Raw genomic sequence first — 20,501 nt, 5'->3', positions numbered from 1 at the left:
TTTGATCCGGTGTCACAATCTCCAGCTGACTCTGTCGGCAGCTGTGATGCATTCCGTGCGCCGCGCGCCATATGTACACTATACCCTGCGCATACTGACCATGATGTACGATTCCGTATTTTACAAGTATCACAACACCTACATGTCTTCCTCCCATCCTCCAACCCATGGACGCCGCTCAGTCATGCACTGCTCCTGCCAGGCCACTTCATCATGCATGCTGTCTCCTCCTTGCTTGCATCCTCCATGGATAAATTCAACGCGTGCTCATGCCTCTCAACCATCTCGAAGCCCCACTTCCTGTAGAACCCGATCGCGCGCTCGTTCTTCTTGAAGACCGTCACCCAAAGGCCCCCGCGAACTCCGCCTGGACTGCCTTCATCAACAGGCCTCCATAGCCCTTCCCGCCCTCCGACGCCTTGACGAAGAACATGTCGAGCTCGTCGGCGTCCCCCGCCGGGCCGCCTTCGGGCTTGACGTTCCCGTACCCGAGCAGCGCGCCTGTCGCGGGGTCCTCGAGGACGTACGCCTCGCGGGACCGCGGCGGGAAGAGGCGCTTGCGGAGCGAGGCGGCGACGAGGTCGAGCGCCGCGTACTGGGGGTCGGTGGAGAAGGTGACGCCGGGGATAGAGAGGTCGAGTGAGTGGACGAAGAGTTGAGTGACTTCGTCGACGTCGGCGTCGGCGATCTTGCGCACGGCGGGCGAGGAGAGGATCATGGCGCGCGAGGGGGTTCGAGCCCGTGTGCTTGGCTGTGGCTGACGTTCGGATGCGGGCTCAGGTGCGAGGCGTACTTGGGGAAGGACGGCGAGATCTGGCGGGATGTGCGTTCGGATATGTCGTCCACGCTCGCGCGCGGCACGCGTCGCAGTTGCTGCGACCACGGACCGAAACGCGCTGCGCGACTGCGATGATGGTGGCCTGCGCGCGCAGCGATAGGGGCCGCAGCTGGTTCGTAGCACAAGGAAGAAGACTGGAGCAGATTGGGCAGGAAGCGGCAGGTGTGCATTGTGCAGCCGGGCGCGATGGGCGGTGAATGGGTCAGATAAGTAGGGGATTCGGTTTTTGCCACGTGCGGCAGCCTGAGGCCTGAGCGCCTGAGCGCTCTGAGGCATTTTTTGCAGCCTCTGCTCCCCTTTTCCTTGTTCTCGTCTACTTGTATCTCGCTCACGGCCGCCGCAGTTTGCGCCCGCGGTGCCTCTCGCACCAAGCTCGCGACCCTTCGCGAGCTCAACCCGGCGTCGGCGTAGCGTCCTTCAGCGCTTACAGCTTCATTGTTCCGCGTCTCGTCTCTCCCCGACTTCGTCATCAACGTCTTTCCATCTCTGTGCATCCTCTCTTCCCCTTCTGCCCGCATCGTCGACCCGCGCTCTAGCGCCGGCATCTGCTCTAAACGCTACAGGGCCAGCCAGCGCGCAATTGCCTCTGTTGATTGCAAAGTCAGGATCGGCACATGCCCAAGTAAGTACACGTGCAGAGCGCCATTCGTAGTGTATGTCCATGCGCACTTCAACTGAATAGTATCACCGACTTCAAAGAGACGTAAGGCTATAGTCGATATGGACAAGCGTGATGGCTTTGACGCGAAAAGTCACGAGTGGCGCGTACAGTCACAGCTGGTCACACATGTTGCCAAAAGCAACTTCGGCTGCTCACTTTCGCCCAAGAGCATTCGGGATCTCCTTCAACCACACTGCGACGGCGACGTCCACCTACGCCACCTTGTCGCCCATCATGCATCAAGAACGGCCACTTCCACCCCGCCAGCGCACGACGGGACCGGGCGCGATCGCCTCGAGCGCCATGCCGCCGTATTCTCGAGTGCGCTCCCGCACGGAGTAGGCCGCGCTGGGCGGGCTCGGCTGCGAGGGGATGATGGGGAGCGCGAGCAGGGCGAGTGCGTGCCGCTCGAGCGCGGCTCCGTGCTCAGCGCTCAGCGCTCAGCGTCCGAGCCTGCGAGCACGAGCTGCGGGGTCTCAGGGTAGGTCGCGTCGACGTAGTGGGCGATCTCGCCGGAGTCGGAGGCGGCGTCCCAGTCTTTGGTGTGCACCGCTTCCGGAAGAGGGCACCATGATATCGGGGCACTCGGCCCAGAGGGTGATATAGGGGAGCCGCTTGTAGCTGCCGGCGTGCGGGGGAGGTGAGTGCATGCCACTGCACAAGGGCGTCTCACGAGCGCTGGGTTTTACGCTCACAGTGCCTTCCAGGTGTTCAGCGACCACACCTTGCCAGTTCCGTTGCCGGGAACGAGACGGCGCATCTGTCTGGACGAACTTGGCGTGGAGTCGAACCGCTCCGGGCGCAATCGAGCATACAACGCGCTGTCGGATTGCGAGCCAGCAGTGGGAGTCGGTCCGGTGAAAGCACTGCGGGCATCCTCGGCCGCTGCTTGCGCACGCGCTCTTTGATCATTATTTTACGACATTCAGCGCACCACAGGAAGTCGGAGTGCTGCCGAAGCTGTGGGGATCGACGGACAGGATCTGATTGCATTCGTCACGCTCACATAGCCGCGGGTTGTCGATCCAAAGGAGCTTGGCGGGCGCACCGCCGGGACGGCCAGTTGAGACCCAGAAACCCTACAAGCAGTGCAGATATGTGGACGCTCGGGGAGGTGTTCGTTGAAATCGGGGGCTCGGGTGAAGCCGAGAGGACGCGCGAGCTGTGCAAAGTCCGGATGAGGGGCTGATGAAAGGTTGGCGCATTTCGCCAGTGTGGGAGTGTGTTTGTCGGGCGCAAACTTCTCTTCTGGACGCATAAAGACCCCATGAGTTTTCCTGCAAGAACAACTCACGCACCTTTGCTGTGCAGACCCGATTGGCGGTGCTGTGAGACATACGTGATTTCCGACGTCTGTGGTTCACCTTGGTTCATTTGGCACATCGCTTGCGGCTTCGCCTAATAGCCGGGGAGCGCGTCCTGTGCGAACGTCCAGACTTGGGACCGGCTTACAGCTGATGAGTGGTAACACATAATCGATAGAGACCTGCGTATGTGCGATGTCTATCCATTTGTTACCAGCTGCAACAGACTCCGGGCGCGGGAGTGGGTTTGATGATGTGCCAAGTTCCCGCCAACACGTCATAGCCGACTTGAGAGATGGATGTCGAGCCGTCGACCGCACTGCCTCCCCCACGGCCGTCCAGCCCTCTCTGGCCCCGCCCGACATTGCCGCGGGGCCGCTCCTATCCCCTGGGCCCCATATAATTGCGCGCCGGCCACCCTCCTCTCAGGCGCACCGCTCTCTCCTCCCCTCCCGCACCGCCATTCTCCTCCCCGACCCCGACCACAAACGCGCCCCTCCCGCAGAGCAGACCGTTGTACCGACGATGGACGCCAAGGCACCGCCCCCGAACTACACGGCCCCGCCCCCCAGCAGGAAAGCTACCCGCCGCAGCAACCATACGGTGGTCCGACGCCCCAGTACCCCTCGCCGCCGGTTGGGCCGCCCCCGCAGCAGTCTGGGTACTTCCAGGGCGCGATACCACCGCAGGGACCCGTCGGCGGGTACACCTCCGCGCCGCAGACGGGCATGAACGCAGCTGCAGGGCAGCAGTACCAGCAGCAACGTGCGTGCCTCTTTCCCCTCTCTGTCGTCCGCGTTCTCGCCCCCGTCATCGTTGGCTTGTGGCGAGCATGCCCTGGCCGGAGCCCGTCGATCGCGGTAAAGCGCAGGCCGTACAGACGAGCGCCTCTCCCTCCCCGTCCATGTCCTCCGCATAGCGGCTGACGCGCGTCCCGTTGTGTCTTTCCAGTGTTCGCGCTCTGCGCGCAAGGCCAGCACGACGTGACGACCAAGTACGGCATCGCGGGCATCATCACCGCCATCGCCTGCTTCCCGTGCGGCCTCATCGCGCTCTTGTGAGTCTCGACTCTCGCCCGCCCGCCCTGCCAAGCCCTCGCTGATCCGCTCGCACAGCCTCGACGTCGAGAAGCGCTGCGTGCGCTGTGGCCAGCGCGTTGGCTGAGCGTTGAGCCGCCTGTGCCCCCACGTTCCTAGCTGCCCGCCACCATCCGAATTATGATATCCTACTCCATAAATAGGCTTGCCATCTATTGTTGTCCCTCGACGTCCCCCCACGGTTGTACCCTACACACGCACACCTACGCACACGCTCTACTGGAATGGCTTTCCCGCATCCCCCATGGACAACTGCGCGCGTGCGCGGCCGGTGCTTGAACGCTCGCGAGCATCAGCCCGCGCCCGCCACCCGTCGACGTCGTCGCGAACGCACGCCGAGGCCTGGCATTTAAACGTTGTACGGCAATCTTCAGTATTTGCAAAGCTCCGGTCAATCCGGAGGCTTGCAACGCGACAGGGGACGTGCGCCACCGAGGCCTCCCTCTGCGCCCATCACGGATGGTCGCGAGCGGCATGCTGAGGTCCTCCCGGCGGGATGAAGCCGTCCGCCGGTGGCGCGTGGTGTTATCCGTTTCAAGGATCTGCGGACATTTTGCCAACCTCCGCGCGCGCGCGCGATGCGTGTGTCCGCTGACGTGCGCGCCGGTCCCGCTTGTGAGTGGGAGGAGTAATGCGCGAGTGGACACAAGGGGGCGCCGCGATAGTCAAGACCCGTCATTCAACGTCCAACGAGAGACACCCGCGCCGTCGTCTCGACAGCGGCGACCAAATGCTAGCGGCAGTGGCAGCGGCGCGCTCAGCGCCCGCACCTGGGGCGCTCATACATCAATTTCAAAGTTCGTCCGCATCCGCGCCTCATCACGATTGTTGAATATTTACGACGACCGCGGGCGTGGTATGCGAGGAAGTCGTGCGCTGCGGTTATCCCGTAAGCAGTGCCGCGCGAACGTACTTGGTGACGGCCGGAGAGCGGACGAATGTTACGGCGGGGGCGCCCAGGCTTGAGCTTGAAGCTTGAGGACACAGCGTTTGATCAGTGAATTAGATGCTGTATCAAACTTTGGGAGCCGGGGCGGGGCGGTTCCGGTGCCAGGGACCGATCGAGCGGAGGCTGTTGCGCAAGATCGGAGCCTGGAGGAATTTACTCAGTGGTATAATGGGACAAGAGGCCCATACCAGACTTCGGCGGAGCGAGAGAACATTGTATGTAGTATATGGACAGCCATTTGGAGGTTGCTGTTGTCCGCCGGCGCGTGCAATTGGGGCGAAGCGATGCTATCTGTTCCGGACAAACCTTGAGGTAGAGCAGCGGCGAACCGCATCGAGACAAATAGTCGCCTCGCGAGCACCGCAGCTAAGTAAACCGAATCTTCAGGTGGTGTCTTCTAGCGGGTGAATGATGATCCGTTAGATGGAGGGGGTGCATCTGGAGTCAAGAAGAGACAAGACGATCAGTTCGCCAATCAACATTGTGGTTTTGATCCTCAAGGAGGACGCGATGCGTTGAGGGCTGGATGCAACAGGTCCGGCTAGAGATGGCGCCGGCATGCAAGAACATCAAGAAGACGAGTCCACAGAAGGCGTCGGTTGTGATGGGCGGGGGGGTTGGCGCACTGCTGTCGACCCGGTGCAAATCGCGTCCGACCCGCACAAGACGACGAGTGTAATTGGAAAGCGTATAAATGATGCGTGGCTCACGGGCACAGGTGTCCTATGTGTACGCGATCAGCGCTCGCCGCTGGGGGCGTCGGATTTGCGGTAAGACAGTCGGGTAAACGTTCGTTTTCGGCCGGACGGCGAGGGCGGAGTTTGAACCGGCCGTCTCGAGGCAAGTCGAACGTGAAGCTGTGCCGGCCCGGCCCCGAGCTCCTGAGGGTGGGATGTGGAAACCAGTGCGAGAGGAGGGGCGCGGCGAGGAGCTGATTGAAGTACTGCATTTGCTGCCCACGAGGACGGGCGACCGTGGACATCTGTGTGGTGGAATCCAAACACTGGGCGGTGATTCTGTCGGGTCGTCATAGCGTCCGAATGTGGAGGGATGCTGGCTGGCTTCCGATCACACCAAATCTAGACCAAGCAAATTGAGGGCCCACCCCTCACGCGTATCAGCTGTGCGGTTGCGCGCCATCCGCGGTATAAGAGTGCGGGAGTGTCCAGCGGAATCCCCCAGACCAGTCCCCGTCTTTCGCCTTTGCCTCCTCAGCTCGTTTTCCTCTTCTCCTTCCCTCGACTCTTCTGTCGCTTCACATATTCGCCTCGCCACCCCCGTTTCTAAAACCACACTACCACAACAATGGACGCCGGCAAGGAGTACCAAGCTCAGCGTGAGTGACCCTTCGCCTTCAGTAGTCCACCGACGGCCCACTGATACGACCTCGGGCACAGTCATGGGCCAGTGCGCCGCGGGAAACCACGACTACACCAAGAAGTACGGTGTGTGCGGTATCATCACCGCCATCGTCTGCTTCCCCTGCGGTCTCATCTGCCTCTTGTGAGTGTCCTCGCCTGCGCTTCGGTGACTGCAGAGACGCTGACCCTTGGCGTGCAGCTCCGACGTTGAGAAGCGTTGCGTGCGCTGCGGTGTCAAGGCTGCATAGGCAGCGGAGGATGGTGTCGTTGTTATCTCCCCCATGACCACGCGCGCGCTCGAGGGCCTCGATATCCAGGGTCTGAGGGCGCGTTTGGGATATCAGTACATGTGTCACACTCTTTAATTATTCTATTCTTGCCTTGTCGCGTTATACGTCGAGGACATGCACCGAGATAGGGAAGACAGTGCCCAGGAATGCGGACTCATGCGCAGAACCCACGTACCCACTTGGATCCAGTTGTGCGTGAGTTGAGATGGCTCGAGATTCGAGGGTCACCTCGGCGCTTTCCCACCGCGCCCAACGAGCATGACGTTGACGAGCAGGAATACTGTTTGAATGACCGCTGCCTGTATGTCAGTGGACGCTTCGACGACGAACACGGTGTGTCGGCACTTCGAGAAAAGTGCAACGACTCTAGAGTTTGTATCGGAACGTGCTATGCTCCAATATGCGCTTGCTATTGCTGACATTGCCACTGTCTATCTGATGTGAAGCCGTGACGATAGGACAGTGGACCAAAGTGAGGAGACCCCTATTGGCAGCAAGACTCGAGAGAGATGATGAAATTGAAATTCGAAAGCCGGCGATCTCCGCTGTACTCCCGCAGGCAGCCGCCCGCAACGAAGGCTTGAAGAAGACTTAAGCAACTTTAAGCCTTTCCGAACGTCTCCTCAACCACTGTCCAAGAGACTTCTCTTCTCCTTTGGCACATTTTCTCTGCAGGCCCCTTCACATACATAAACATCGACGAAAGGAATTTAAAAAAGCAAGCTTATCTCATGCCCACCCGTAGCTCACGTTTCAAAGCACTCGCCCAGCATGAACGCGTATCGCCGAACGGCCTTAGAACGACCGACATCCCCCAACGTCTCCCTTGGCAAACCGTCCACCAGTAGGAACGCTCGCAGGCCTTCCTGACGACCATAGCCGCATCATGGCCGGAGTTTGGCTCAACATTCGCAGACGTCCGAAGGCTCAGACCGGAGCACAACAGGTATGTACGTACGTCTCCATGCCGGCGTGCATTCGACGCTACACGAGGCTGACTGTGCGTAGCGCAGGCCACGACGCAATCGCCGCCGTCGCGGGCTGCACGGCTCTGCGTTAGCACCCTGGAGGTCACCTGCGTCGATTTCGACAGCGGCTCGCAGACGGAGCAACCGACCTCCCGCTTCGCGTCCCCGTGTCCGTCGCCGCACTTACATACATTCGTGTGTTGCGCGCTCGATCCCGACACCCAGGGACCTAGATGAGCTGCCGAGATGATCCATCCTGTGTCCCGTTGGGACGAGCACTGGAGACGTGCCCTTGCGCTCCTCGAGCTCGCAGAAGCGCTCTGTGGTCGCACACGGCAGCCGGGTTTCTGGCGACGCATCACCAGAGGAGGCCGCGGAGAAGCCGTTTCCATGTCCATATACCCGAGCTCAGCGCAGGGTGGCAGGTACGTCTAATACAGCTGTTATCAGAACGATAGGCCTGTTTTGCAAAAAAACGCATACAGCGGTTCAAACTCAGTTTGAACAGCGCTTGACAGCGCTAAGAACCGGCTACTCGCGTGGAGGCCTGGGTCAGCCTCATGCGTGCCTTGCTTGTGCCTCGCGCGCGTCGAGCAACTTTTGACGACTGTCTGAGCTCTTGTTTATCTTGTTTCTTGCTCCTTCCTTCCCCCATCGCTGCCCCGACTGTCTAATGCGACGACATATAAGCAAAGATGTCAATCCCTGCCTTCCCTTCGTTGTCTCCCAAGGTCCCGGCGTGCCTGCTCGAGTCGTCGTCGAAGGAGAGCCAACGGAGCGACGGTGGTGGACAGAAGCGCGTAATTGCGCTCCACGACTTCGCCGCCGGTTCAACCGACGAGCCCAGTTTCAAGGTCAGGGACCAGGTCGTCGTCGTCAGCGAAGCCCTCGACGGCTGGTGGATCGGTGAACTCGGCGGCAAGTGTAGCCTGTTCCCAACCACGTACAGTCTGCCGAAGTCATCAACTCTTCGATGTCGTCGCTCTCGAAGCCCCCACTTTCACAGCACCCTTTATCATCGGCAATGCGAAACCTCAGCCTCGGCGGCAATGGCAATGACAGTGGCACGGTATCTTCGTTCTCATCGCTGGAGGCCACTCACCCCTTCAGTGAACAGTACTCACGCTCGTCCAGTGGCGTGCTGAACATCAACGGGACGTCTCTACGCGGCAAGTACTACGAACCGAGCATCGACAACCTGAACAGCGCCTCAGTACGCTCTGCGTCCGATGACGAGTCCGACGACGACGTGGGCTCGCTCGTCCGCGTCCAGTGCGTCGACGACTCCTTCTCGTCCGTGTACGTCACCGGCTTGCCGACCCCGCAGTTGCCTGCAACGATTTCGCCCGTGACGGCGTCCAAGACCCCCAGCCTTGCTCCCACTCCCGCCGCTCATCCCGGTCCGCAGGAACACGGCCGGAGTCTAATCTCACAGTTATCCTCCTCGTCGTTATTGCTGGCATTGTTGTCTAGATCACGCTTTACATAACACGCTGTCATTCTACGCTCGGCGTTCTCATCGGGTAGTGCTTTTGCCGGGTCGTTCGAGCTCCGCCCGAATTGCTATGTGTGTGAATTTTTTTCGACAGGCCTATCGTTCTGATAACGGCTGTAATGGTGTTTTCCGTCCCGATACTCACCGCAGTCTCTGTGAGCAGGGACCTCCGCCCAGCTGCCTCGAAGCTGATCAAAAGGCTCCCCAGTCTGTCCGCAACCTCGAAGCTTGATAAGGACTCGGCGAAGCTGCGCTGTCCCAGATCCGACGGACATAGGCTTGGAGGCTCTTGGGAAGCTCTTGGGCGCGACTTGGCCTGCGCGGATGACGCAAGGCTGGGCAGGGGACGACGGGAGACATTGACAGCAGGCTCTTGTGCGCCGAGAAAACTACAGAAGGCTCTAGATTGCAATGTGCGATACACTGGGCGGACGTCTAATCTGATTAGTGGTACGGACTGGGGGCTCGGGGGTTGGGGATCCATGTAAAGGCCGGGACGGGGCTCGACGAGGCAGGCAGATGACGATGCTACAGGTGGCGAGACGGGAGGTGGTTTTCGAGGCAGACGCAGCGAACCGGACGCGGGTCTGTACGTGAGGTGGTAGTACGGGGGGAGGGATGCAGACATGCGGGCACACGGCGTGAGGCGTCGTCAATCATGAGGGGCGTAAACCAAGCTGTACGGACGGAGGCAGCTAAACAATACACTACACGCGCGACGCCCCGCCCACCAGACTAGGTATTTAGACTGGCGGCAGCGTCGGCGATGGTATCACTCTACAAGAAAAGAAGGAACAAGTAACAAGGAAAGCGACTCAGAGCAACAGGCGCGACGCACCGCATCGTCCATGGCAGACAACGAACAACTTCGACAGCGACCTGGCCACCCACGCCCCCTCACGCGTGCCTGTGCTCCGACGGCGGTGAAGGCAGGCTGAAGCGCACCCGGTCCCGCGGCGAGTCCTCGTCCCCGCCCTCTCCCGGGCTGTCCCGGTCCGCCCCCGCCGCGGAGAACGTCCCCGACGCGGGGCTCATCGGCGACACCAGCTTCGGGGTCGTCGTCCCGCTCCCGCCCCCGCCGTAGCCGCTCCCCTCGTCCGCGAACCTGACCGAGCGCGCGGGCGACATCTCGCGGCTCGGGGCCTGCGAGCGGATCGAGTCGATCCGCCGGTGCGCGAGCTTGAGGTGCCGCGGCGTCGCGGTGCCCGACCCGTCGCGGGTCGCGGCGCTGCGCCCCCGCGCGTCGTCCTCCGCGGGCGTCCGTGCGCCCGACGGCAGCTGCTCCGGGCTGCTCGTCCCCGTCGTCGTCCCCGTCCCTGTCCACGTCCCCTTCCGCGACGGTGGCTCGTGGTGCGTGGTCGGCCGCAACTCGTGGTGCGACGTCGGCCGCGCGCCGATGACGCTCCGGCGCCGGGGCTTGCGCGTGCCGAGGCCGGCGACGATGCTCTTCTGCTTCGCGCCCTTGGGCTTCGCGTGGCCCTTCGGGCTCTTCGACCGGCTGCTGCTGTCCTTCGGGCTGGCGCGCGGAGGCGCACCGCTCGCGCTCTGGTCCGACATCCACCCCTCGTCGTCCTCGTCGCCCGGCGGGGGCGGGGGCGACCGCGCCGAATGCGTGGGGCTCACGACGCGCGTCGCGGCGTCCACCGCGTGTTCGACCGCGTGTTCGACGTCGGCGGGCGCGTGCCGGAGGCGCTCGCGGACGTCGGCGAGGAACTTCGCCGCGCCGTCCTCCGCGACGCGCGTGATCTCGACGACGGGCTCCCCGCCGTTCACGTTGCGCTGCACCTCGACTTCGACCTGGACGTGCGAGCAAAAGAAAAAAAGCGACGATCAGCGCCGTTCTTCGGGAGCCCCGTGTGCCGCGACTGCGGTCTCGTGTCCGCGGAAGGCCCACCACGAGTCGCGAAGGCGAACTCACCTCAGCTCCCGGGCCCGCGCGCCTCTCGATCACCCGGTGCGGGCCTTCGTTCCACTCCAAGACCTTCTCCTCCCCGTCCGGCGGCGTCTGCGCGCGCGCGCGCGCCTCGCCGCGCTCCGTGAGGTCCTCCGACGCCGCGGGCGACGAGCTCGTGCCCTTCTCGACCTGCGAGCCCGCCGGCGTCAGGCTCTCCTGCTGGTCCTGGTCGCGGTTGATGACGATGGCCTCGCCCTCGCGCACGTGGGTGATCTGCGTCGCCCACTCGGGGAGGACGGAGCGGCGGCGGGAGCCGAGCGTGCCCGCGGTGTCGTGCCGGGACCAGGTGCGGGAGACGGAGTGCACGCGGCGGCCGAAGGTGAAGAAGGGGATCGAGAGCCCGTGCACGGCGATGGAGATGAGGACCATGAAGGCGACGATGGGCTGGATGGTCGCCGCGAGCATCTGCTGCTGGCCCTGCGGCGGGCTCTCGGCCTCGGGGAGCTCCTGCGCGGCGAGGGTGGAGATGAAGATGGCGCCTGCGCGGGTGCGTGGGTGGGTCAGCGCTTCGGAGGGGAAAAAGGGGAGGCGGCTTACCGATTCCCATGGGACCAAAGTGGCCGCTGAAGATGGCTTCACGAAAGGTCTTGATGTCCGGGATCCACCTGTAAAGCGCGATAACAATGGGCAGGCGGCGGAGGATCATGGTGAGGATGCCGATAACTAGCAGGCGCCACACGGAGAGTGTGAGTTCGGCGTTGGCGAAGTCATTGAACGGCATCCAAGCGCCGACGAAGACGAATGCTGCGACATTGAAGAGCAGATCGATGACGGACGAGAACACCGACTCCTCCGTCTGCTTGTTGAAGAAGCCATCCCAAGCGAATGCCGTACCACAGCAGAAGGCCGCGAGTAGATCGTCGGAACCGAGCAGTGTGGTGGCGCCGATGGTGAGCATGGCGAGGGAGACATATTGCGCGACGTACGACTGCCGGTCAATGAGGTCCTTGCGCTCGCAGAACTTCATGAGGTGTCGGAAGCCGAAGCCGAGCAGCGCTCCGAAGGTGCAGCCTACAATAACTTCGTCTGGGGAAGCAATGTCATCTGCCTCAGCATACCGTGATACACGACAAATGTGCATGTAGACTTACATAACCAAAGGATGAGGAACCAGTCAGTAATGGCCTGGCGCGTACTAGAGTCGATGGTGAGGTAAAGGGCGATGTACAAAAACGGGAACGCGGCCCCGTCGTTGCAACCACTCTCTGCGGCAAGCAAGTGCCGCAAGTGAGCAGGAACGTGTTTGTCGGCGTACTTGCCTCCAACGACTGCTGCTGCGAGGATAGGGTCCGTGGGCGTGAGGCATGCAGCAACGACGAGGACGACAGGAAGTTGAGGCCAGGGATGAGGGCATAAATCAAGCCTCCTGAAACAAACCACCCCTACAACTCGCGGTCACGGAAAGTCCTCGATGCCTTTGAAAAGTGGGCACGCACCCATGTCATGACAGGACCTAGTAGAAACAAGAGACTCTTCCAGTGCCGCTGCATGTATGCTTTCGGCAGCTCGACCCCAATGGCGAAGACTCCGATGGCGAGGATGACGCGAGTGACCTCGAGGGTTATGGTGTTAGAGACCTCGACATTGCCGCCGCTCCAGGCTCTTGGGTCGAAGATATTGGCGCCGTATGGACCTAGAGAGGGCCGAGTGAGTTGTGACGGCTTGGCGGATGAACACGAGACTGGGTACGCACCAATGACGACTCCAAAAAGGAAGGCCCAGATGGCTTCGCCGATGTAGAGCTGGGAGGCGCTCAGGACAAAGAGGACAGGCCGGGCAGAGAGAGAATGCGCACCTTTTCACGAATGAAGAGCGAGAACATGCCGAACTGTAGGAGATGAGCCAAGGGTGCTACCGGCGATGACACGGGGTGCTCACCAAGACGACAAACCCACCCAATGCCGCATACACGACATGGGGTGTCGACACCTCGAACTTTGGGGCGCATGAGCACGGGAGAGAAAAGACAAAGAAGGGCGGACGTACGGGATGGAAGCGCATGTTGTATTCAATATGTTGCGCTTGAGAGACTTGGGACGGAGAGAATGCTCAGCGTCGAGGGTGGCAAGCAGAACAGGAGTGCCGAGAGAGAAGGGCGAGTGAATCCACGGTGGGCGGCTGGGTCGTAAAGGTCGTGGTGCGTGGGGGCGTGAGGGAAGACGTCGAGCTCTGGACCAAGGGAGAGTGGAGATGATAACGGGAGCCAAGCGTCTCGGCTTCTATGAGCGAATGCAATGCCGAGCGGCGCCCAGCCAGCCGATCGTCGACGGGGAATCGGTCTACGGGCGGGGGGTGAAAGGGCAGCGCGTCCTCCGGTCCAGGCGCAGTCGCGGATGGGTTGCTGACAGGGGTGCCGCGGTGCGGGACTACGCAGAACGCGGGCAACGGAAAGCGGCCGTCGACTTTAACAGTGGAAGAGGAGGACGCGCTCCGGCGCTCCGGCGAGCATACCAGGGCCGGTTCCGACCAATCAGGCAGGTCCGACCCACGAGGCTCCCCGATGCGCTCACCCGCGCAGCGCTCATTTGCGCCCGCACCGTCTTCAATCTCCTTTCCCTCCGCCTGCTTTCTCCAGCACTGTACCCCCGCACCCCCAAGCCACCCCAAGCCCCGAGCCCTGGCCTCAGCAGCGCCCCGCCTGTCTCTTGGGAACACGCTTATGACAGCCGCCCCGCCCTCGATCACACGACGAGCACGCGTCGCGGACCCTCTCCAGCCGCGCTCGCTCTCTTGCCCGTCGTGCGCGGTGATTGGGCCCCGCCGGCGGCCCTGCCCTGTGTGCGAAGACGCCGCTTCCGCAGCCACCCTCGTGCGTTTTACCGCACGATGTCTACGCGACAGACCGCGACCTCGACCCCCCCTGCCGAGCCGCTAAAGCCGTGCACGGGAGGCCACCGCGTCCCGGATGACCTTCTCCTCCTGCCTATCGCTACGGAGCTTCAGCTTCGCGTGTTCGCGAACGTGTTCGTGCCGTAACGAAGAGTTCGGTCCGGGCGGCCAGAGCCCCGACACGTACACGTCCTTTGGCGTCATTAATCCTTGTTGGTGACCGGAGCAAACAAGCTCGTGTGATGTGCGCGCCGTCCGTCGCGCCTCGTGTGTCGAACAAGGTCCAGCACGTCGCGGAGCTGCCGCGCGGAGCCGCAGAAGCGCCGGACGGCCGCACGCTACTGAACGCCTCGGGGCAGATTGCAGCGTTCGCTCGGTTCGGCGAGGGCCACTCCTAAAAGTCTGTTGGATCTGTGTAGGACGTCCCGACATCTGATCCGTCGCGGAGGCTCTTTCTGCTCGCCAACGGCGAAAAAGACGCATCCCGCAGGACACGCGCCTGGGTTTCACTGGCCAGATGCAGAGGTTTCGAACTCCGCGGTGGCCGCGGCCCGTCCCAGACGACAGCAGGGACATCCCGATACAACATGCCGAGGTAAGAGTAGCGTTCCAGAGTATGTAAGGCAGAAAAGGCAAGCCGTGCAGTCAGTTCGGTGGGCTAGGTCGAGCAATCAAAACATCGATGACGCTAGCGCCGGCTAGGCTCCAGCATGCCCTTGAGGTGGACGTTCCACAATCATCCGGCACGTGTCTGCACTTTATGACGCCGGCGCGAGGCCCACAGGCAACATCGTGTCAAATATAGCTGCACATCTATGTTGAGAAGTGTGTTGATTCATGAGACGCAATCGTTCATAAGTGTCCTGACGTTTCGAACGGCTGTGGCTAGTAGAGATCTGAGAGTGTGTCAAATTGCGAGAATTCTGGCAGAGAAGGTATTCGAATATTCACCTCCGAATGGCTGAGGATGTCGGCGAGAGCCGAGGTCAGAAATGAATTGAATCACCTCTCGATCTATGTGGCAGACCTACCCTCATCTCAGCTCGTTGTGGCTTCGCGAAGTACTAACTAACTGTTGTACGAGCTCCAGAGAGAGAGCATATCATCATTACACTGGCAGGTCGTCGAAGCACTGCAACCTTACACGCACACATCAACTTCCTTCCGTGTCCAGTACAGCATAGCTGCCCCACCTGTCGTCATGCACAAGTCACGGCGCATCTAATCCCGCTTCCCCTTCGTCCCCAACTCCGCCGCCCCTCCGCCCCTCCGCTCGAGATGAGAAAGGTCCACCCCCGGCAGCTGGCCGAGCACCACCCGGACGCACGCGAGTACAGCGAAGAACAGCGTGCCGAGCATCCCCGCCAGCGCGTTCTCGTGCACGAACTCGAACGCGCCCGCGACGAGCACGACGTAGCGCGGCGGCATGCGGTCCGCAGGACGGATCGCGAAGGGCAGCCCGGGCGCGGCGACCGTCTCCCGGTGGGCGAACGCGGAGGACGGGGTGGTGGCGGGGAAGAGGGAGGCGGCGGCGCGGAGCCCGGACGAGAACCCGTCCTCGTGGAAGCCGTACTTGGTCCAGGCGCCGGCGTAGGAGACCCCACGCGTGTTTTGGATGGTGGGGAGCGCGGACTGGGCGCGGATGGCCTGGGGAGGAAGTGGTCAGAGGGGACGGTGGGACGCGGGAGGGGGAGACGCACCTCGTCACTGAGGATGGGGTGGTCGTACTTGTACCGACCGAACGTGAGCGCAGGGTCGGGCTCGAAGGGCGGGTTGAGCGTGACCAGGACGTCACCGTGGTCTTTTGTTGGCAGATGTTGCAGTTCATTCATCCAGTCTGTTGAGGAGTTAGTTACATGTACGGGTCGGGCAAAGATAGTTACGCATACAGGTGCTGCACAAGACTCCGTCAGCGAAGTGAAATTGAGGGAAATCCCAGATAAGACTCACAGAGACACGCGGTTCACGTTGGGCAAGTACTTCCCCGCCATATCGGTCACTGACTCAGTGAGGTAGTTCCAGCACGACCACGCGAGCCGTGACCTGGGCATAAGCTGACTTTCTTCATGAGTGCGGCGCCCAGCAAACGGAGCCGACGACATACTCTCTGGTCGCAGTGAAGCATAGCCTCGTTTCTGTTCCATCTGAAGCATTGCAGGATCTTGGCTTCTTCTTCTGTCATTCCGTCTCCTGCGTTGAGGATGTCGACAGTCGTGTCGGTATGGCATGCGAGGATAACATGATCGAATGATTGCGTCTCGCCGGACGCGGTGGTCAGTTCCACCTGGTGCGACTTCTCCGATGTTTGCGTGGTTCGGAGCGCTTTGATAGGAGTCGATAGATGGAGCTGAGAGGGAGGAAGTCTCGAAATGATCTTCCTCACGTATGTCCGGCTGGTAGGTGATCGAATCAGAAGGGGCAAGCCACGTAGCCCAGAGAGACTACTGATTACTCACCTGCCGCCGCGCAGTGTCAACCACTTCGGCTTTCCCGTGATCTGCAAGAGATGGTGGTTGTACATAAATTGGATCTGGACAAAACTGCATCAACAACGCACATACGATGGTACTCGATTGGGAACTTACTAGGTACGAGCCGGAAAGTCGAGAGCGCATTTATCCGGAGGAGTGCTCCAAACGGCGGCCGTCATTGGCTGGTATGACATGTGAGTACATGCAATAACTGCGCCAAGCGTGTACCTACGATCAATAGTTGTCGCGGAATGAGTCCGAGTACCCATTTTGCTTCAGGTACATGTCGATAGACAACTCCTCACCCAACACGTCCCCTTCGTCTTTGATGTCGCGTAGTAAATTCTGCGTACACGCATTGAAGCGCAGAACGTCGTAGATTAGGCGCCACATCTCCGGGTCCAGAAGACGCGAGGGCTGGCAAAACACCGTCATAAGGTTGTTTCCAGCCCATTCAAACTCCCCTCTGTTGCGAGAGACAGAGAAGGTCATTTCAGTGGGCAAAATTCGCTCCGCGAGGTCCGGGAAGATGTGCAAGAAGTTGATGAAGTTGGGATACGTGCTGGGATTGAACACGATCTGTGAAATGTCAGCTATATGCGTCAATGGCTGGTCCGTAGGGGACGTACGAAGCCTCTGGAGCATGTCTCTGGTTAGTCTCAAGACGCGTATGAGGCTGGAATGCGACTGACGTGTCAACATCGGTTGGCTCCCTTCCTGGTGGTGAGTAAGTGACGGTGTTGGCATGGCCACCGGGTCTGTGGTCTGATTCGAATAGGTGTACTTCATGTTCCGAGTACTCGTTCAAGAGCTAGAGATGAGCGCGTGAGCATGGTGATTGCAGATGCATGCTGGGAGCCACCTACCCAAGTTGCCCCAAGGCCGGAGACCCCAGAGCCAACGACCGCGACCTTCATGGTGGAACGTGAGAGAGATGAAGCCGCGCGGCGTGAGTGCCAGCGGAGATGTCAGAAGGCAGTGGCCACAAGCAGGGTCGTGGGCGTGTGGTGGATGGAATCAGAGAGCGTCGCGATGTCATAACCGGTCTGTGTACGGACGATGTCGGCAGCCTGCGATCTGCTGCCAGCCCGTCGCGTCCCCATCGTCTTCTGCTGGAAGGCGGCATGCCAATTTGGGCACGTCTTCCGCATCAACCCGCTCCCTCGGGCTGCCCGAGCGCTGAGTGATATCTGCTGCCGCAACATCCCCACTTCAATGCGCAAAAACAACATGCATATGGGAGAAGACTGAAGAAGATGATAATGCTGCAAACTGCCCGCCACCAAAATTTGACGGGCCTTCTCCAGTCCGGCGCTTACCTAGCAGCGCACGCCAAACTTTCGTTTGCCGTCAAGGCTCGATATGAACCTACATGTGAGTGGCGCCGTGGTATTTGCGACAAGTACTTTCTCCCGATACCATCCGCTGTCCCTTCGTGCGTTCCACGACCACCATTTCCATCGCTATACCCGGGCTACGAGCACCTAGCACCCGCTCCTCACACAACGTTCGCAACGATGCAATCCACAACCGCGCACCGCTTCTCGTGCAACACAACCCTGATGGCCTCCTCGAGCGTGGCCTGCAGTTCGTCCGCCTTAGAGATGCGCTTACCCCAGGCGCCCCCGGCCGCGACAGCGACTTGCGCAAAGTCCGGCATGTCGGGCCCAAAACCCACGGAGAGCTCGTCCATCGTTGCCTTGCTGCCGTGGCCCTGGGGATACACCCCGAGCATCGAAAGCCTCGGAGACTGCACACCCGATCGTCGTCAGCACTGTCCGTATGGCGCGCGCTCGCATGAAGACAGAGAGAAGGACTCACCGCCCAGCCGCCGTTGTTGAGAATAATGGTGAGGAAGGGCTGTGCGCGCGGGGGTGTGGGACGCAACGAAAGCCCAGCGAAAAAGGTTTCAGTCAGCAGCGCCTAGTAGTAAGAGCGTGCAAATACGGCTGACCGTGCCTTGCCGCTTCGCGAGCCAGTACGCCGTCGCAGGCACCCCGAAGAGGAACGTGCCATCCCCTACGATGCACCCGACCATGTCGAGCCCGCGCTGGGCGACCGCACCTCCAATGACCGCGCCGATGCTCGCGCCCAGCGCGTACCCAAGCCCCGACGCGCCCGAGCCGACCATCCCGCCCGGCTGCCCCGGGCGCAGGTACGCCCACACGTTCGGGAGGTTGCTCGTCGCCTCGTTGACCCACAGCACGCGCTCGCCGCGCGACGGCGTCTGCGCCTCTATGGCCGCGCGCAGCGTCCCGAGCACGTGCGCGGCTGTCATCGTCTCGCCCACAAACGAGGGCGTGCGGGCGAGGCTGTCGGTCCACTTGGCGCGCAGGGCGCGAAGGCGCTCTTGACGCGCGGATAGCAGGGGTGCGGTGGTGGCACGGAGGGAGGAGGTGTCGACCGCGCGGACGAGTTGGGAGAGCGCGGCTTCGGTGTCGGCGCGACACAGCAGGTCGGCGTCCACGTGGGACCACGCCATCGTGGTCTTGAGTGGGTCAGGGTCGATGATGAAGACACGGGCGTCGTCGCGGGACTTGTTGCCGTGCGTGTCAATCCACGGGATGTCGACGTCAAGGAGGATGATTACATCGGCATGGTCGAGCATTTCGTTCTTGCCTCCAAAGGACATTCCGATGTAGTTCTCATGTGTCCAGGGGACGCAGACAGAGGTCGGGCAAGAGGTGTAGACACCGATCGCGAGAATCGTTGAGAGTTCGGAGAGAAGAGGGACGGTCTTGGGGTTACGTCCGCTGTTGGCGGTGATAATGAGTGGGAACTGAGCAGTCGTCAAAGCTTCTACGATGGTGGACAGAGCTGTCATCAAGCGTGAGCACCAATGCCTAAGTGAAAAACAGATTGAGTCCACCTGTGTCAGGGAGTGCTCCTGAATGTGCGGGAGGCCACTTGTTCACGTCCAGAGTTTCCTGAAACTGCGACCCGTCCACCTCGTCTTCGGTCGTCTCACGCCGCGCCCAGAGATAGACCGGGCCTTTCGGCTCACTTGACGCACTGTCAGAGCAGCATAAGCAATGGACACGACCGCCAGAAAGCATCAGGGCTGACATCTGCAGCGCTCGCATGATCATCGGGCCTGCATTCTTCGCGCTCTGGATCTGGGAAGTGAAGCGCATGTATTGGCGGACGATCGATGGCTGGTCCGGGACATCTGTCGCAGTTTGAACATCAACGTCCCCAAGCGTGAGCAATAGCACGGCACCTTGCAGCCACATCGGCCATTCATTCTTGGTGCCCTTCAGTCGCGCGTCCGACGATTGGGGCGCGGCCCCCGCGAAGATGAACACTGGAGTGCGGCCGCGGTCGACGTTGTGTACCGCGCTGGCCAGGCCCTGTTGAAGTAGATGAAGTCAGCCCTGACGCGCCCTCGATACCAAGTCGCGCCCCGCCGCCATCCAGCTCCCGGCCCTCTTCGGCTAGAAGCCCATGCCCGCGCGCGCTCGCAACATCAATGGGTTCTCACAAGTCGCGGGGGCTGTACCCGTGCGAGCGCGAGTGGTCCACGGATACCTTCGAAGTCCAACGTCCAACGCGCGACTCACTTGCGTGCCAACATCGACGTGGACGATCACCGCGGCCGGACGGCCGGTGACCTGAGCGTAGCCCTGCGCGGCGCTCAGCGCGACCATCTCGTGCGGGCACGCCACAATCGCGAGACGAGTGCCACCCTCTTGTTGACGCTCACGCTCAAGCTCCTCCAGGAACGCCGGGTGGTCATTGCCCCAATTGACGAACGCGTGCGTTACGCCGGCCTCGGCGAGGGTCTTGAAGATGACTGAGGCCGCGGTGTACATCGTGCGCGGTGGGCCTGGAGCGTCGGAGATGTGGGTTCGGGAAACGCGCCGAGAAGGTTGGGAGGTAGGGAGATTCTAGGGAGGGGGCCGGTTATAAGGGGCCGAGCAGGTCATGTGTGCGGCGTCCCGAGTCCTCTCATGGGAGCCCGCGGGTGCTTCTTCCGCGTGTTCATATTCTGCGAGATGGGCGTCGGCCGAAGGGTCTTCGAGATCTTGCGTCTTGTTTGAGAAGCGAGATACGAGGAGACTGAGAGAAACTGGATGACGGTGGCTTCCGTTCAAACATATATTCTGGGAGCCTTTGCATTCCCTTAGACGCCGTGCTTTGCGAAGGCGTCCTGAACTCCTATCTGATAAAGGTAACAAGCGCGATGCGATGGCGAAGGTATCGGAGAAGCATTTATAATTTCGCATTCCGGAGCTGCACCGTGACAGGTCCCGTTGGGGATCTTATCTTGATTGCATAAGAGAG

General features: G+C 61.1%; 8 protein-coding genes across 8 annotated transcripts; 3 read left to right on the top strand and 5 right to left on the bottom strand.

Annotated features, from left to right (window-relative positions):
- Positions 1-340: 340 nt before the first annotated feature.
- BXZ73DRAFT_103507 (uncharacterized protein) lies at positions 341-718 on the bottom strand (the record flags this gene model as incomplete). Its single annotated transcript, XM_048015603.1, has 1 exon — positions 341-718. The coding sequence occupies one exon, from the start codon at positions 716-718 to the stop codon at positions 341-343; it is 378 nt and encodes a 125-aa protein (XP_047875716.1).
- Positions 719-1,932: 1,214 nt separating this feature from the next.
- Positions 1,933-2,259, bottom strand: BXZ73DRAFT_103506 (uncharacterized protein; the record flags this gene model as incomplete). Its single annotated transcript, XM_048015602.1, has 3 exons — positions 1,933-2,007; positions 2,069-2,120; positions 2,195-2,259. The coding sequence occupies 3 exons, from the start codon at positions 2,257-2,259 to the stop codon at positions 1,933-1,935; spliced, it is 192 nt and encodes a 63-aa protein (XP_047875715.1).
- Positions 2,260-3,753: 1,494 nt separating this feature from the next.
- BXZ73DRAFT_50380 (uncharacterized protein) lies at positions 3,754-3,967 on the top strand (the record flags this gene model as incomplete). The annotated part of the gene is made up of 2 exons (XM_048020422.1): positions 3,754-3,860; positions 3,919-3,967. Coding segments are annotated over 2 exons (156 nt in total), but the record flags the coding sequence as incomplete, so codon positions are not given.
- A 2,187-nt stretch (positions 3,968-6,154) lies between these two features.
- Positions 6,155-6,458, top strand: BXZ73DRAFT_103504 (uncharacterized protein; the record flags this gene model as incomplete). The annotated part of the gene is made up of 3 exons (XM_048015601.1): positions 6,155-6,185; positions 6,247-6,352; positions 6,410-6,458. 3 exons carry the CDS (start codon positions 6,155-6,157, stop codon positions 6,456-6,458), a joined length of 186 nt encoding a protein of 61 aa, XP_047875713.1.
- Positions 6,459-8,163: 1,705 nt separating this feature from the next.
- On the top strand, positions 8,164-8,941 carry BXZ73DRAFT_103503 (uncharacterized protein; the record flags this gene model as incomplete). The annotated part of the gene is made up of 3 exons (XM_048015600.1): positions 8,164-8,390; positions 8,603-8,868; positions 8,904-8,941. 3 exons carry the CDS (start codon positions 8,164-8,166, stop codon positions 8,939-8,941), a joined length of 531 nt encoding a protein of 176 aa, XP_047875712.1.
- A 919-nt stretch (positions 8,942-9,860) lies between these two features.
- On the bottom strand, positions 9,861-12,918 carry BXZ73DRAFT_103502 (Sodium/hydrogen exchanger family-domain-containing protein; the record flags this gene model as incomplete). Its single annotated transcript, XM_048015599.1, has 10 exons — positions 9,861-10,760; positions 10,882-11,396; positions 11,455-11,943; positions 12,009-12,122; positions 12,173-12,299; positions 12,354-12,550; positions 12,611-12,659; positions 12,713-12,745; positions 12,796-12,852; positions 12,904-12,918. 10 exons carry the CDS (start codon positions 12,916-12,918, stop codon positions 9,861-9,863), a joined length of 2,496 nt encoding a protein of 831 aa, XP_047875711.1.
- A 2,049-nt stretch (positions 12,919-14,967) lies between these two features.
- Positions 14,968-17,134, bottom strand: BXZ73DRAFT_91239 (FAD/NAD(P)-binding domain-containing protein; the record flags this gene model as incomplete). Its single annotated transcript, XM_048025907.1, has 10 exons — positions 14,968-15,393; positions 15,447-15,583; positions 15,636-15,640; positions 15,697-15,800; positions 15,851-16,139; positions 16,203-16,286; positions 16,332-16,445; positions 16,483-16,796; positions 16,906-17,028; positions 17,084-17,134. The coding sequence occupies 10 exons, from the start codon at positions 17,132-17,134 to the stop codon at positions 14,968-14,970; spliced, it is 1,647 nt and encodes a 548-aa protein (XP_047875710.1).
- Positions 17,135-17,715: 581 nt separating this feature from the next.
- BXZ73DRAFT_50454 (thiamine pyrophosphate enzyme, N-terminal TPP binding domain-containing protein) lies at positions 17,716-20,029 on the bottom strand (the record flags this gene model as incomplete). Its single annotated transcript, XM_048020438.1, has 7 exons — positions 17,716-17,967; positions 18,039-18,077; positions 18,172-19,034; positions 19,087-19,229; positions 19,284-19,386; positions 19,438-19,567; positions 19,778-20,029. 7 exons carry the CDS (start codon positions 20,027-20,029, stop codon positions 17,716-17,718), a joined length of 1,782 nt encoding a protein of 593 aa, XP_047875709.1.
- Positions 20,030-20,501: the final 472 nt, after the last annotated feature.

Source organism: Epithele typhae (assembly GCF_022376455.1).
Source record: "Epithele typhae strain CBS 203.58 chromosome Unknown BXZ73scaffold_41, whole genome shotgun sequence".
In the NCBI taxonomy this organism is placed as follows: Eukaryota; Fungi; Basidiomycota; class Agaricomycetes; order Polyporales; family Epitheliaceae; genus Epithele; species Epithele typhae.
Note: the sequence above shows the minus strand (reverse complement) of the source record. Positions and strands in the feature narration are given on the sequence as shown.